Source organism: Neomonachus schauinslandi, chromosome 12 (genome assembly GCF_002201575.2).
Source record: "Neomonachus schauinslandi chromosome 12, ASM220157v2, whole genome shotgun sequence".
In the NCBI taxonomy this organism is placed as follows: domain Eukaryota; kingdom Metazoa; phylum Chordata; class Mammalia; order Carnivora; family Phocidae; genus Neomonachus; species Neomonachus schauinslandi.
The window spans coordinates 73,033,472-73,049,279 of record NC_058414.1 but is presented as its reverse complement, the minus strand read 5'-3'; the positions used below and the strand labels follow the sequence as shown (position 1 = coordinate 73,049,279).

The following is a 15,808-nucleotide window of genomic DNA, read 5'->3' as shown; positions in this document are numbered from 1 at the left end:
CAAAATTCCAAGTATTTCACGGAAGTACAGAACTACAACTGATGCATTTACTTTCATGGTTCTTACCTTTTATCTTATAATGAGCACATTTAGGTGTCCAGGGAAATGTATAACAGCAGGAGGATAATGCATTACAGGCAGCCTATTTAATAGATTGTGTCCCACATTTGCTACTTATTAATACACACACAAGAATTTTTAAATGCTTCATTAAAAAGAAGTCCATGATTATACTTAACTTTCAGTCTTATGCCAAAAAGATTTGTTTTTCAGAGCTTAGATATTTGCTGATGTAGTATAAGATAATGACCCAGTACAACAGTTCTATTCATACAGCTATGAAGTCAATTAAGTTCAAGTGATGATTTCAGAGAGCATTTTTAAGCATTTCTTACCTTAATTTCCAGTACATTTTCATTGCCTATTGAGATCATCACTGGCTTTTCAAAAGGCTTAAACACGGGATTATGTACATAAATGAGATCAAAGTATTTGGAATGGATTCCATCTAACATGAAAAAGGCTTTGGTTTTCAGAGGGAGGTGCAGATTCAGCTGTTGCAGTGAAGGAGTTGTACAGCAGATTATCTCTGAGCTAGAGCGATGTTGACATGCCTATAGTAAGACACAATTATCCACTTTAGACAGAAGATAGCTTGACAACATCAATAGCAACTTCCACAGTTCACTGTTTTAGACAATTAAAAATATATAATTTTTGAAAAAAATCTGCATTTAATTTACTAATGTTGAAGAACACATTTCTGGTAACATGATAGATGCAAAATCATCCAAACAACACAATCTTTAAAGGAACACGGAGCTTCACTGGCCTGGAATAAGCTATACTGATCAAACTGAAGCTGGCTGTCCCTCCATCACTGTTATTTTCCTTAAGATGACAGGACAGTCACCTGGAGGGACTGCCTCTTTGTTTATGAAATACCAATGGCAGAATGAGAGCTGGACTTTGTGTGGTTAGAAGTCCTTGATTCACATCATACCTTTAAAATAAGTTGTGAGAATCCAAGCGAAGCCCTTAGTAGGAGACTCAGTGTCCTCAATCCCGAATTAAGATTAAAATGTTATTCACAGTGTGTGATACTGCATGGTAAATGCTTTGCCAACTACCGAGCACCATACTGATGACATTGTAAGTAGCTCTGTAGTCAGGTCATCTTATTAGTGTGTTTCAAGCTATCAATTTCTGAGTGCCAGGTTCTGTGCAAAATACTTTATAGGCTGGTCTCATTTCATCCTCACAACAGTCCTAAGAGATAGGTGCTATGATTTTACCCACATTTTACAGATGAAGAAACTAAGCTTTTTGAGCTAATGTCATTAGACCAGGTCACAGCTCTGAATGGCAGAGTAGGGAACATAAATCCTAGGCCATTGGCTTGAATTCACTGCCTTAACTCCCATACTCTATGGCTTCTTGCTCACTCTATATTCTATATCGGTAGATCTTTTCTTACGCTATTTTACAAAGGGTCTGCTATTATTATTTCATGTGCTTTTATCTCTCATTTCAAATCTTCCCCTTTGGAATTCTGATTTATGGAAGTTTGGAAAATGTGGTTTCCTCTTGATTGTGCTTAGACTAAACCAGCAACACAAAGTGGCACATTTAAGGTTAAATGGTTGCATTTTTTCCCCCAAGGAAAAGACAAACAAGCAACAACATCCTTAGATTTCCTTTTCTTTGACAAGTAGAGTTGGAGATAAAACAATTACTTATGCCCACAATAGAAAAAGGACTCAGGATATACATAAAAAGCACAAGCAAAATTGGATATTTGATATTTTCTTCTAAAAATAATTTAAAAACATTATCCTACATTTTAAAATGCATGTTGTAAGCAGATAAAGAAAACAGATACATAGATATAATATAAATAAAATATTAGTTTTATATAAAATTCATATTATAATGCCAAAAGCTATTTATTATCATCTTGAAAAATGGAAATGAACAGTTTTATTGTGAGTACAATAATTCTTAACAATAAGAAATTTGAAAACTATACAATAAACTGCTGGCTTATGGGCCATCATGTGTATTAATTAATATTAATTTTGTTAAGATGGTGTATTTTTATTTTATTATTTTTTTAGTATTTTTATTTTAAAAGTTTAGAGTTTGCTGGACTTAAAAGTTATCATGGCTGGATCAGTATATCTAAATCAGACCTGGCCAAGAGTTTTTATTTGTTAAATAATAAATGGGTTCAATTCATCATGGTCAGCTTCAAATTCTATAAGCACCAAGGAACGTGGAAGGAACACACATTTCTTTATGAGGTAGTTCTCACAAACAATAGTCAAATAGAATTCTTCATTCTTGCCCAATTCTAATGCATACTTCTATTGTGATATTAAGTTTGTGGCTAAAACAAGAGAAGTTTACATTTCCAGATATGTAGAGATAAGATTTTTATCTTCTATCATTGTTTGAATCTTCCTTGGGTTATGGAACTCTTATATGTCTCACATCTAGGAGGTTTTTAAATAAATGTTTGATTACCAATGAATGAATAAAGCCAAAAGGCATCTACATGTCATTATAATGCTGGTGAGGGAGAAGGAAATTTAGCTATTAATTTTAAAACCTAGGCTCAGCGAGAATTAGATAAACTAATAATTCCTCAGATTTCTAAAGAGTCACATGCCAACACCAAAAAGGGTATTCTTATTTGGTTAATGAAAAATTGTTCTGTTTGGCTGTGGAGAAGTGATGCTCTTTAAATTAATAGCAGTGGTATTCTAACTTTATTTGTGGCCATGTGTGGGGATTGGTTTTAAAGCTCTCTACTTCATATGGTGACTCCCTGGAGTACAATCTCTCAGGAATATGATAAAAATCTAATAATACTCTTTAGAGGTGATGCAATGTGGCTGATTGAGAAGGTCAAGAGAAATCTCATTGGAGATGACCTTATTGTTTGGTGATTTGGCTTGACATTTTTAGCCCCAAATTGGTTTTTGTAATTAAAGAACACTGTGGCCTTAGTCTTCAAGAAATATTGGATGGAGAATCTAAAAGAAAGTGCTGTAATTCAATCTGTCACCTGCCCAATCAAGACCCTGCTTCGGGGGGGGGGTGGGTACTTAGAACTTTCATTTTTAGTTGAGTGCACAAGTCCAACTAGATTATGGTATTTTATATTAGAGAAAAACATCAACAAAAATATGAAATCCTTGTAAATAACTCCAACCTTCCTAAAGTCTAAACTAAAACTATCATTTCAATGTGATCTATATAAATTGTTAGATCAATCACTTTTAAGGACGCCTTCATTTAATTTTGATTGACTTTGCAAATAAAAGAAGGGAAGGTGGAGAAATACCAAACATACACTCCAGGACATCAGTCTTCTAATGCTCTTTCTCATTACTTGATAATATGCTAACAAAGGGACAAGAAGAACAGTAACAACACCGTTCTTACACCGGGATGTAAGAACGTATGTGTGCCTGCCACTTAGAAAGACAAAGATGCTGTTGCAAGATTAGAGCAAAAGGGCAATGTTCTTTGGTGCATTAAAAAAAGGGAGAGAGGAAGTCTATGGACTGAATGTTTGTGCCCCTCCCTAAATCACATGTTGTAACCCTAATCCTCAGCATGATGGTGGGAGATGGGGCCTTGGGAAGGTAATGAGGTTATGAGAGTGGAGTTCTTATGAAGGAGTTAGTGCCCTTATAAGAAGAGATTCAAGGGGCGCCTGGATGGCTCAGTCGGTTAAGCATCTGACTTTGGCTCAGGTCATGATCCCAGGGTCCTGGGATTGAGCCTGTATTGGGCTCCCCACTTAGCAGGGATTGCCCTCCCCCTCTGCCCCTCCTTTTTCCTCCTTCCCCTCCCCCTGCTCATGCGCAAGCGCTCTCTCTCAAATGAATAAGTAAATAAATCTTTAACAAAAAAATAAGAAGAGACACAAGAGAGCTTGCTTCCTCTTTTTTTTTCTGCCATGTGAGGATACAATGAGGGAAGGTGGTCTTCTGCAAACCAGAAACAGTACCCTCACCAGACACCTGGATCTGCTGGCACCTTGATCTTACACTTCCCAGCCTTCAGAACCGCGAGAAATAAATGTTTGTTGCTTAAGCCACCCAGTCCATGGTATTTTTGTTATAGGATCCTCAACTAAGACAGGGAATGATGTAGTTTCTATCTGTACCGACTATCTTTAAAAACACTGCCTCAAGTTGGTAATCATCTTTTGTGTCTAGCATTTTGTGTGTGTGTGTGTGTGTGCATTTTATAATGTTAGCCTGAGGCAAGATAATTTTAGTTATTGTATAAAATATACTACTTGATCTGTGCTGCAAGGAAGGTAACTAGCAAAATTAAAAGCAAACCCCAAATGTCCTATGTACCCTGAAAGCCAGTGGTAAAGGCAGAGATGCAGGGTCTTAAGTACAACTATCTCTCAAAGGACTTACCACTGTAAAGTTCCTTCTTGCTTCCTGTACATTTATGACCATCCTCAGGACACTAACTGAATGCAGGTTTTTCCCAGCAGCTGTTATTGTGCTCCCACCACTGGCAAAATAAAATAGAAAAACAGCAATATGGAGAGGTCCTTTTTCTACCAAGTATTTTAAGAAAGAAGTTAAATTACATCACATGTAGTGACTGCAATTTATAGTCAAAGCCAAGTCAAATGGAAGTTCAGTGGTAACTCTTCTTTGGAAACAACTTATTGAACTTGGAAATATGTTTTTAAATTCCTATTTTGTAAGTTGAAGAAATGTATTTTTTTTTTTACTCACAAAATATGCAAAAGAAACATTTTTTTTCTCTTTTAAAAATAAATCCAAGTAAGATGAACTTAACTACTGTTAGAATTAATGGAAACAAGGCAGACTGAACTGGGCCCAATGAAATACTGATTCAAAGGGAGTCTGGTATGGGGAAAAGCTGTGTCTAAAGCAGGCAGAGCAAAAATACACTGAAGAATGGAGGGAAAAAAGGTAATTCCACTTTTGGCCACTAAAGTTAGTACAGACTTAACGTGTACATAATATAAGTGCATAAATACTATGGTGCCACATTAAACTGTTGCACTGAAATCCATTTAAAATGTAATAGAGTAGGATAAAATGTTTCTTGGCATGAACCTAACAATGATAAAGTCAAATTGTACTCAGAACCTGAATGTAGTTTTCACTCCTGAATTAGAAAGGCGGTCTTTAAAAGAAATGCAACAACATTAAAGCTAGAGATAAAACTGCAATTCCTCTTGACTATTTGACAGACACATCATACTTATGTTCATTATTTTCTTATACCCATCAGAAGCTTTTACTTACCTAATAAAAGATCTGGTTGGATGAATTGCATAGACAATGGGGTCTTCCTGGTAACTGAAGCTGTTCATCTCTCGGTTGGCTAAGTCAATTTTCAATTTAATAGGAAACTCAGTTGGAGTGGTTTGAGCTGGGGTATAACATTCGAGAATACTATCTGACACACTGAACAAAAAAATTAAGAAAATTGACCTTAGCTATTAGATACACATATTTTAGAATTATATGCATAAATCAAAAGTATATCACTCAGTGGCTCCTAAATGAGAATTTCCAGATATGTTTAGAAAAAAGCGCTTTCTAATGTAGCCTATTTACATTTGACTGGATCCCAAACTTAGTCTTGTTGTAGACAAGCCATCTATGACTTCAAAACTTTTGGGATTTTAAGCAATTTTTAAAGTATCTTTTTGGTACTTGATTAAACTGAGCTCTTTCACCTCTAAGAATCAGAAACAGTAAAGGAGGAAGTTTTGTCAGTAGGGGAGTAAATAATATACATCTTGATTTTCCTCCACACACACACAAAAAGAACAATCTTTTCTTGATTTGTTAGGTATAGATACTAATCCTACTTGACTGATGCAACAAAAAATAAATTTACAACACCTTTTTAAAGTACATGTTTTCCCACCAATTGAAATGTGTCTAGAATTCCCACTGTTTAGGTACTTTCCAGTTAAAGTAAGCAAGGTGCCACCAGTCTTAGGACCATAACTTGGAGAAATACTTGTTATTATAGGATCCTGAATAGGAAATAAAAACAAAACAAAACAAAGTAACTTGTTAATTTTATGACTCTAAATAGATTAAGTAACAAATATCCTAGTTCTTGAGAACAGTAGTGCTTAGACTTACCACATAGGAAAAGGTATTATATTGTGCTGTCCCTCGACCATTTGCAATAATTATGGATATATTGAAATGCTCATTCACTGCAGGACCAACTGTGCATTTCAGCCTGAAAAAAACCCAAAGTTTAATATGTTGCAAATCCAAAGGCATTTTCTGGTTTGGCTGTTTTATGTGGAGGATCATTAACCGTAAATTGTGAGCTGGCTACTCTGAATAGCAAGCAGAGTTTTGTGGTAAGCATTAGGGCTAAAAATCATATATTTCCATTTCTATACTATTACACTTCACATAGACAACACAGGAACTGTTAAACCTCATCAATATTGACCTCACCAATTGAAAAATTCATAATAATCTAAGTCTAAACCTCTAAAATTGTTAGCATAATGTTTGGCATACATAAGATAAAGAAATATTTCAATACCATATGAAACAATGGGCTAATTATAAACTAAATTTCTTCATTAAACTATGTCAACAGGTATATTTCTGTGGTTACACGTGTCATGTGTTTATTAAATTACCTTAAAAATAGTGAAATTGTGACAGACTTTCCATAGAATTATTTTTGAATTAATAATCTTACAGTCCTGAAAAAGTATAAATGTGATTTGTTTTGTTAAGCAACTTTTTAAAGAAGAGAATGAATTATGTTTTACTTTTACAGGCTCTAATATATAAAGCAATGAATAAGAACTTACAAGGGAGATTTCTAGAAAGAATTTGTTTTCCCATTAGCCTAAACAAGTACAACATTAATTGATGTTTTGGTCTCAGTAAATGAGTACATTTATACCTCTGTGTGATCTTGGAAGGAATTCTACAAGGTATAAAATAACCACTTGATAGAAGTGGTTCAACCATAAAACTTGAAATGTTTGGTTCTTATTACTACATGATAACTAAACATTTCTGGATTCTCCATTCATTATGGGATTTACATTTGATAGAAGGTGCATGGAGGAAATGGTGGAACAAGCACACATCTTGGATCAGGAGAGTTGAGTCTGAAGGCCTGTTAAGCTCTTACTCTCTGGATTGCCTCTGCTAAACTACACCCCACTTTTTTTTTTTTTTTTAAGATTTATTTATTTATTTGTCACAGCGAGAGCACAAGCAGGGGGAGTGGCAGGTAGAGGGAGAAGCAGGCTCCCTGAGAGCAAGGAGCCCCATGTGGAACTCGATCCCAGGACCCTGGGATCATGACCTGAGCTGAAGGCAATGCTCAACTGACTGAGCTACCCAGGCATCCCTCTAGACTCCACCTTTCTGAACTTCAGACACCACCTTTGTAAAATCAGTATAGTATTGTTATCTCCTGGGATGAATGACTAAATGAGATACACTTCTTACATTATAATACCAATAAATATCAGCTGAATATAAATTTAAGTGCATCAAAAAAAAAAGAAAGAAAGAAAGAAAGAAAGAAACAAGTCTCAAAAATGTGACTGAGCTGCTTTACTACATTTTCTGAGGTTTAGAAAGTGAATTTAGAAGAGAGCGTCTTTATTGAGCTGTTTACTGATTTTTATAGAAAAAGCCATTGGAGACTCTATATTTGAACACTTTAAAGATGGAGCAAGTCCAACCAGTGCTGTTCTTTCAAATCTATCCAACAACTTCTGAAGAAATGTTACAAAAATTGTTGAAAAACTCCCAGATGCTGGATTCTTCTTTTCTTTAACTAGGTAATGTCACTTTTTTCCTTTTTTAATCCTGATAAGTAAATAGGATTAAAAACAAAACAGTTCCACAAGGGATGTTAGAGGGCCAAGACTCTTTCTAATTCAAGACATGGACTTTTGGGACAGTCTTTACAAGCATTCATTCTAAAACACAACTTGTTTTCCAACCATACCCCAGAAAAACATTTAAAGATCCTTACATATTTGTTGTGCTCTCACTCAAGGTCAAGGTGCAGCTCTCATTTCCAAGGAGAACTCTGGTTTTCTTTAAATCAAATTTATTATTCCTCCTGAATCCGAAGTCCCAGCCACATACGGTCAGCATTGTCCCTCCTTCCAAGGGTGCACTAGTTGGGAAAACCTACAAGGACAACCGAGAACTTAAAAAAACACAACATCAAGACATTATTTTCTGTTTGTGTGCAAAACAAACACAACATGTATCCTCACTCTGGAATTTTTCTGTTCTGCCACTGTCTTAAAAAATGGAATTTTCACTGCAGGAAAAAGGGTCACAAATTTCACAGAAGCTGGAACAAATATTAAAACTATCTAAGATGTGCTGATAAAATAAGTTGTTTTCAGGAGATCCAGAGATGGGACAGAGAGCAGATTCAGCCTGGGTGGAAATGAAGGGCCTTCTTGGGCCACTCTGAAGTGAATTCATCTGGTAATCTTCTAGGGTGGAGTAGACAGTTTGGGTCCAGACTTTCACATTCTTGTAACTCTCATTATAACTCATGGGCCTCTAATCAAACTCTGATCAAAAATCTTTCATGGGCCCTAGAAGTCAAGCATCAATATGTGTCTTGTTCTATGTATGAGCTGGGTGTTTGCTACAGTCTTGTGAACTATGGTATTCCCCACCTAGAGAAGAAAGAAAGTCACATAGTAAAAATACCTCTTGGTATCCATTGTTGCATTCAGCAGATATCATAATACCAAACACATAGAAGGTATTCAGTATATATCTACCATTCACTCATTCATCATTCGTTACAAATCATCTACTGTGTGCCAAGCACTAACAAAGGAATAAATGAATCTATTTCTTTATACTTGTTAATTCATATTTATTACTGATTTGGGGTTTTAAATATGGTCACCATTTAATATATACCAGCTGGTTAGTTGACACACCCAGCTTTTAAAAAATGATGTAATTTTAAATAAATACATACAATATATTATTTCTATTAGAAATAGATATTACAAAAACCAGAAAGAGCCCCAAATGTGATCTGTATCGTAGCAATGTTTCTAATTATCTCTCTTGGCATTATTTTACATCTCATTTCTAGGGCTGATTTTTTTCTCCCCCATGTTCAGTGTTAAATAAATAGGTTCATTTTTCTATTGCAGGCTTACTTTTGGTGTGTTGAAAGTAAAATTTGAGTTCATTAATAAAATTTTGGCAACTGTGACATAAAATAGCAGTAGGTGCTTATGAAGTCTATAAGACAACAGTTCTTAGGCTAAAACTATTAAAACAAAACAAATTTCCAAGTTAAAAATAAGCTTCTCCTCGGCAGCTTTGTCACAATTGAGAAAGGAAATGCTCTTTTGGGGGGGGGGGACATATTGTAAATTGTGCTGTAAAGTACAATGGTGGGAAAACATAGCACCACCATAGAGGCAACTCAAAAACCAGTAAAGGTGTTTGCTAAAGGCCAGTTAGTAAAAGTCTAAAAGTAATTCTATCATAATTTAGAAGGGTTTTAGCTAAATACACATTCCCAAACATTCCCATACATCCCAAGTAAACAATCGCAAACCAAAGTCTTAACTTACCCTTGCCACCAAATCCTTTTAAAGTCTTAGCTTAATGCTTTTATGATAGCTATTTTATCCACAAAATCCATTACACACTTGTGCCGTCCATGAAAACTTACCTTGTCCATGTCTAGGCAAATGAGAACTGCTCGAGAAAAAAATACCTGTTTATTATTATGTTAGAAATCCAGTAGGAGAGGGCAAGCCATCTAAACCTCCCAGACTCTCTTCAGCCTGAGGCAGCCACACAGCTGCCTTTCCCTTGTTTCAGGAGGAGGTTCCCATAGAAGACAGCTGCCTAAGGCTGATGCTGGCCTGATCCTGCCGCCTAGGTCCCCCCCCTTTCTATGTAAATATTGAAGTCTGTCACTCTACATACATCATCACTTTCTACATAAGGCAAATGGATTGGGTGATGATTTGAGAAAAGACACTGAGAGTTGTTCAGTTGGTGTGCTGGCAACAGAAATGGAGATTATAAAACCTTTACTAGTCGGTTGGTCAAGATTCAAAAGTTCAGCTGAACTCAGCTTTCCTCCCTGGGCTGAGATATTAGAGCAGGGCATTGGAACATTTCCCCCTTAGCTTATGGGGTAATGTTCACTCTTCCAGGGGAAAGGGAAGGAAGTGGTTTTGGACAACACACCCTCGGATAGAACCAACAATGAGCTGGCAAACTCTGAGTTATCCTGAAGGGCAGGGAAACTCTGTGGGAAGGAAATGAGTGTCCGGCGTAAAGCCACAGAGGCTAGGTCTCCCACCTGTCCGGACACGGGAGAAACAGCCACCAAACAACTAGCACCCTTTTGCAGGTGAAAATGATTTAAATGATCACATTTTCAAAACCCACCAAGATAATACATGAGAGCGCTAAAACAACAATAACCGCCCCCCCCCCCCGCCCCGGAAAATTAGAATTTGCCTCTTCAGTAGTTAAAAAGTCACAAATATATTGGTGGTAGCCTGAATGACACCCTCCCCCCGCCCCACCCCATAAGATATCACTGTTGCTTCTTATCTGAGTCTTCCAATCAATTAATAAACCATTTTATTGTCTCACTGGGACCGAATTCAATCCTGTAAGATATGACAATTTTATCTTAATAAATTCAGAATGCATTGGAAAGTGCTCTTCCTTTTCTGAAGCATTTCTCATTGCTCTTTAAGTATGAGATCAGATAACATGTTTGAAACAAAATAACGGGCTTGCAATCCTGAAATCTCTCTTATGTGGAATTGCAAAGAATTTCAGCCACTGAACATCATGTACCTTGAAAGCAGGTTAACTCACATTTACTGGAAAGTCAAACTATACGCTAGTTGGGTTTTGTGCCTATAGTGTTTAAGACAGATAAGAAATAGATGAATAATCTGTCTTATTTTTTGCAGCAAGAATGCTAAATGTCACGGTCTAGTGCAGCATGAAATCTTCCTAACAACTATGAACCGAAAGGGATTTATGGACTCAGCTGCACTACTTTCCTCCTAACCACATAGCCCAAGCCTCACTGACTTGTGCACGATGCAATGCAACCTTTTAAGATCACCAACTACAGAAAGTTGGAGTTAGGGAAGGTGAGAGCAGAGGGAGAGAGATTCTCTGGTTCCAGAAAATCCTAAAATATTTAGTCGTTTTAAAAAAAACATTTTAATATGGCTTTCATGAGTAACAGAAGGGAGTACATTGGTCAAATTAAATGTCCCATTTGTATAGGCTCTCAACCTGCTCTGTACTTAAAACACCACTTTGGCTGTTTTTGAAATGAAATTGTTGTGATTCAATTGCATGTATATACACATACATACACACACCCCACATATACTCTCCCCATATCTCTTTCATGGAATTACTGAGTTCAGATTTCTAGTGTCTCAAATTGCCAAGGCTGTGTTTAAAAAAGTATAAATTTGCACGTGGTTTTAAAAATATACTGAACCAAAAAAAAGGGTACATAATACCACAGTATAGATTTAAGTTTGTTTTCTTACTATCTTCTAGTTTATTCCCTGGATGATCAAGCTAAGTCTTAATAACTGTGTTTCACCTAACAGAAAATGATTTGGTTTAAAATCCAGTCACCCTGCACAAATCTTGCCCCAAACCGTAACTAAATGAAAACAGCCATGCGCTTGGGGGGGCTGTTCTTGTTCTGACTTGCATACTTTGTTTACTTGGGCTTGAACCAGGTGACCGAGACCTTTAACTTGAGTCTTTCACAAGAGTCATTTACTAAAGTCCAACTGTTCTATATGTGAGCAGGGAAAACACATACTGGGTCCTCACCAGGGAATTATTTTCAAGCAAAAACGTATTTGGATCGAGACATTTAAAAAAATTGCCATGGAGATTTTCGTAGTACCAAATATCTGTTTCACCAAAAATAAGGCAGCAGAGAGTTGGAGAGCGTGGCTACAATGCCATGACTGAGCTCACTGCCAGAAGCTAAGTTCCCTAATAGGAGGAGGCACTTTCCTCTCGTTCAGACCACGTTTCCTTAGTGTCTACAAGAGCGCTGCTGTATGGTATGCGGTCAATAAATATTTTTGGAATGAATTAAAGAATGAAATGGCTCACAGAGTATAGATGTTAGTATTAGTCATCAGTTGTACCTGTACTGTTCTTCCAGAAACTTTGAGAGAAGGCACGTACCCATCCGTGGGTGTTCATTATCCACCTGCCTCCTACACTGGCCTGGGAAGTAACCTCTAGTCTTCTGTGTGATGACACAAAGTCACCACCTATACACCAGACAGGAAGAAATCTTCTGTCCTCTCTGCCCCATCATGGCTGGCATCCCTAGCTTGCCTGGTTCAGCTTAAGATTCTGGGTTATGCCATGAGCAGACCTCTGTGCATGGTGGAGGCTCATGTCCGGGCACCTGGTTGATTAAGTTGGTGGTGAGGAATCACTGAGTCAGATGGGTCAGGAGGGAAAAGGACCCAGGGTGAGGAAATGGGGAGCAACGTTGCTCACCAGCCACCACTCTTCTATTAACAGAGCACTAAGGGAGAGCAACGTGCTCAAGGAGAGAACTACTTGGTGAGTGTAAAGCACATATTTCAGGTCCAGGACTCAGGGTGATGCGCCCAAATGCCACCCTGAAGGAAAACGTTGGAGAAGGATGGTGCTTCGGCTGATGTCTCACAGCTAAATGAATACACTGAATTTAGAATTTTTTCATTAATGGGATTATGTTTACCAAAAACACACGTGACAGCTGACAGATTCCTACCTCATAGATTGTAGGCAGACAGATCTCCTGAGTCCATGTTCCAGTGGGGCATTCCTCTAATTGCACACATTTATCGTGGCACCAGCCGCACTGCACAAAGGGAGGGGCGGAGAGACACTGACTGCAGGACTGGAAATGTTCACAGCCTAAGCCATTCAGTGGGATCTTGGTGATCTGTGAAGAAAAGTGATGGAGAGAGCTTCCAGAGGGGTTTTTTGTTTGTTTGTTCAGTGAAAACTAAATACACCAAAGATACATGTGAATCTAATTGTATAGAGTCTACCAGAGATAGCACCTATGTGTGAAAATTATGTAATAATGATAAAGTGATTTAAACAAAAAAACCAAATTCCTTCCTTTCCTCTATTGTTGGCGCATATGTGATAAACATTACCATCACTGTCCAGGGAACACAAGGACTGTCATACAGCGTTAGAGGTTTTATTTAGTAGGGACATTTTGGTCTGTCTGAGACGATTTTAAAATAACAAGAGAGTATAATTTAAGCTGCTGGAAAACACACTTGAACCCCTGGGAAATTCTAAGTAAGTTTACATATCATTTAGCATCAAGATGCACCTCCTTCTCTCAGAGAAGAGGGATTACTGGCTGGTGTCAGATTCCAATGTACATTTCAGGACTTATCTGCCCACACTAGAGTTCTGCCCTTAGGTCTGTAATTCTCATTCTGCGTGTTTGTTTTTCTCATTGAGAAATAAAGGACAAAAGGAGAAGTACACATAATGAAGACCTCCCTTTGGTCCAGTCTTCCTGAATAAAAATTTAACTTGGTTTCAGAAAATCTCTGGAATATTCAAGAAAAAATCTGAGAGAGGAGAGTGAATCCAGGACCAAGAGAGAAGTTAAAAAGGACCACATGATACATACTGTAAAAATCCACTCAGGAAAAACCACCCTGTGGGAACAGGGCTTACCTTCTTCCCAGTGACAACCAGCGTGTAGCCATTTTGGTTTAATGGGTGCTCCACAATTGCTTCTGGAGACACAGGGTGGGAATCCAGGCGAAAATTCACATGAGGGGTTGACGATCCTGATCGAGAAACCACAACCTGAGAGACAAAACACAAATGAACTTAGTCCAACAAGCTCAGTTTAAATATAAGTAGAAAATGTGGATGATAATGCTAATAACAGATTAAGAGAGCTCATGGGTATTTGAACTAAAGGCCCAAGTGTTTATCTCATTGTAAATCAATACACCATCTCCTAATCTCCTGTCTTGAAGGCAGTTCCTCTGAACCCCCAAGGCAGACTTTCGCATATGATCTTTTAATGGTGTATAGGGAAGGAGATCTTTTGGTCAATCAGCCAGCACATGCAGACAAATCCTCACAATTGTATTGGGAACTGGAGGAGCCAAAACTCTCCCCAGAACTGAAGAACTCACCTATGCTACAAGGATTTCAGATTATTTTTTAACTTTATTCACCCGCCCTGCCCCACTGGGCAGCTTTCCTTGACGTCATGGAATAGAGAGTGGACAGGGAGTCTGGAGGACCTGGATCCAGTTCCAGCTCTGCTACTCTTAAGCCATATTTATAGATCTCCTAAGGTCAAAATAGGCCTTCAGGTACTTTAAAATAATGGGCTGTTGTTTTTATAAACCATTGTCTAATCAGATGTTATTTCTTGGATTATAAAGTTCTACTTCTTGACCTGGTTTTATAATAAGGTCTGATGGCTTTAACAATGCCTTGGAAACGAGGTTTGATGACTTTTGTCATTCTTGTTTTCAGGTATTTCTAATTTGGGATGTTTCTCAGCTATATAATTTCCATCTTCTCTACTGCTAGAACCCACTAATAATGAAGTCCAGGGATAAAATCAGAATGACTGGGGTGCCTCAGTGGCTCAGCTGGTTAAGCGTCTGCCTTTAGCTCAGGTCATGATCTCAGGGCCCAGGGATCAAGCCCTGCTCAGCGAGGCGCCTGCTTCTCCCTCTCCCTCTGTCTCTACCCCCCTCAAGTAAATAAATAAATCTTTTAAAAAATTTTTGAGAAAGTCAGAATGACTATTAGAGATGAACACTAAGACTTTAGGAGAGTTTGGGAGTGTTCAGACTTTTATTCTTAAATAGGCAATAGATTTGTATCTATATGAGGTGCAGGAGGCTGAGGTCAGCCCTAGGCTTGAAACTGCCTTTGTGAAATTGTCCAACATCCCAAATACCCTTTTATGTTTCATTGAATGTGTGCTTATTTGCCATAGGTGTGAAATCATGGGACAAACATGGGGATCTGTGAGATTATGATTAAATAACCATTCCCTCTACCTCAACTTTTTCATCTGTAAAATGGGAATGAAAATTACAGGTGTAATTAAATGCTTAGTACTCTAACAAACTCACACACAACATAAAAATATTTTGGGGAACTAGTTGTAAATCTTTTCTTCAGCACAAGGAGTCAAGTAGCTTGAAAAAATTTGGGAAGATTCCCAAAGTCTCTAATTTGCTCCCAGACAGTGGGTTGTTGATAGAGAAACTAACTAAATCCACATACCTCCATAAAAGCTAAACATCATGACATTTTGTTCTAACACTTGTTCTATCCCAAACAGCACTTTCAAAACATCTCCATTAAGGAGGGTGGCTATATTTGCACAGAAGTTAAATGATGGATCAAAGGTCATTTGGTCAGGATGAGAAAGGATGGAAACTGTTGTTATTCCTAAATGTAGGGCCAAATAGTTATCTGTGACTTTTGTAGCCAAAGTAGAAAGAAGTTCAATTACCAGTCCTACCTCCCCTGCTGGGTGCGGGTTACAAGCAGAATATCAGGATATCAGACTTTTAACACCTCCATCCCAAATTATCCAGATTTCAGTTATCCAATTTTTCAATTTTGACTCACTTCAGGTGCTCACCACTTGTTTTTCCTATCTGCCCACCCCCATTTTTTTTCATATTTCCCTAATTGTTGCCAAT

At 37.6% G+C, this 15,808-nt stretch overlaps 1 protein-coding gene across 1 annotated transcript in view; it reads right to left on the bottom strand.

The window, feature by feature from the left end:
* The window catches only part of MET (MET proto-oncogene, receptor tyrosine kinase), a 114,938-nt gene that overhangs the window by 32,552 nt on the left and 66,578 nt on the right, over positions 1-15,808 (bottom strand). Inside the window, exons 4-11 of the mRNA XM_021699277.2 lie at positions 13,797-13,931; positions 12,862-13,035; positions 8,056-8,216; positions 6,171-6,273; positions 5,922-6,058; positions 5,316-5,477; positions 4,446-4,545; positions 396-614 (exon numbers count right to left, since the gene is read on the bottom strand). Of these exons, the coding sequence (XP_021554952.1) occupies positions 396-614; positions 4,446-4,545; positions 5,316-5,477; positions 5,922-6,058; positions 6,171-6,273; positions 8,056-8,216; positions 12,862-13,035; positions 13,797-13,931 (1,191 nt within the window). The remainder of the gene's footprint in view (positions 1-395; positions 615-4,445; positions 4,546-5,315; positions 5,478-5,921; positions 6,059-6,170; positions 6,274-8,055; positions 8,217-12,861; positions 13,036-13,796; positions 13,932-15,808) is intronic.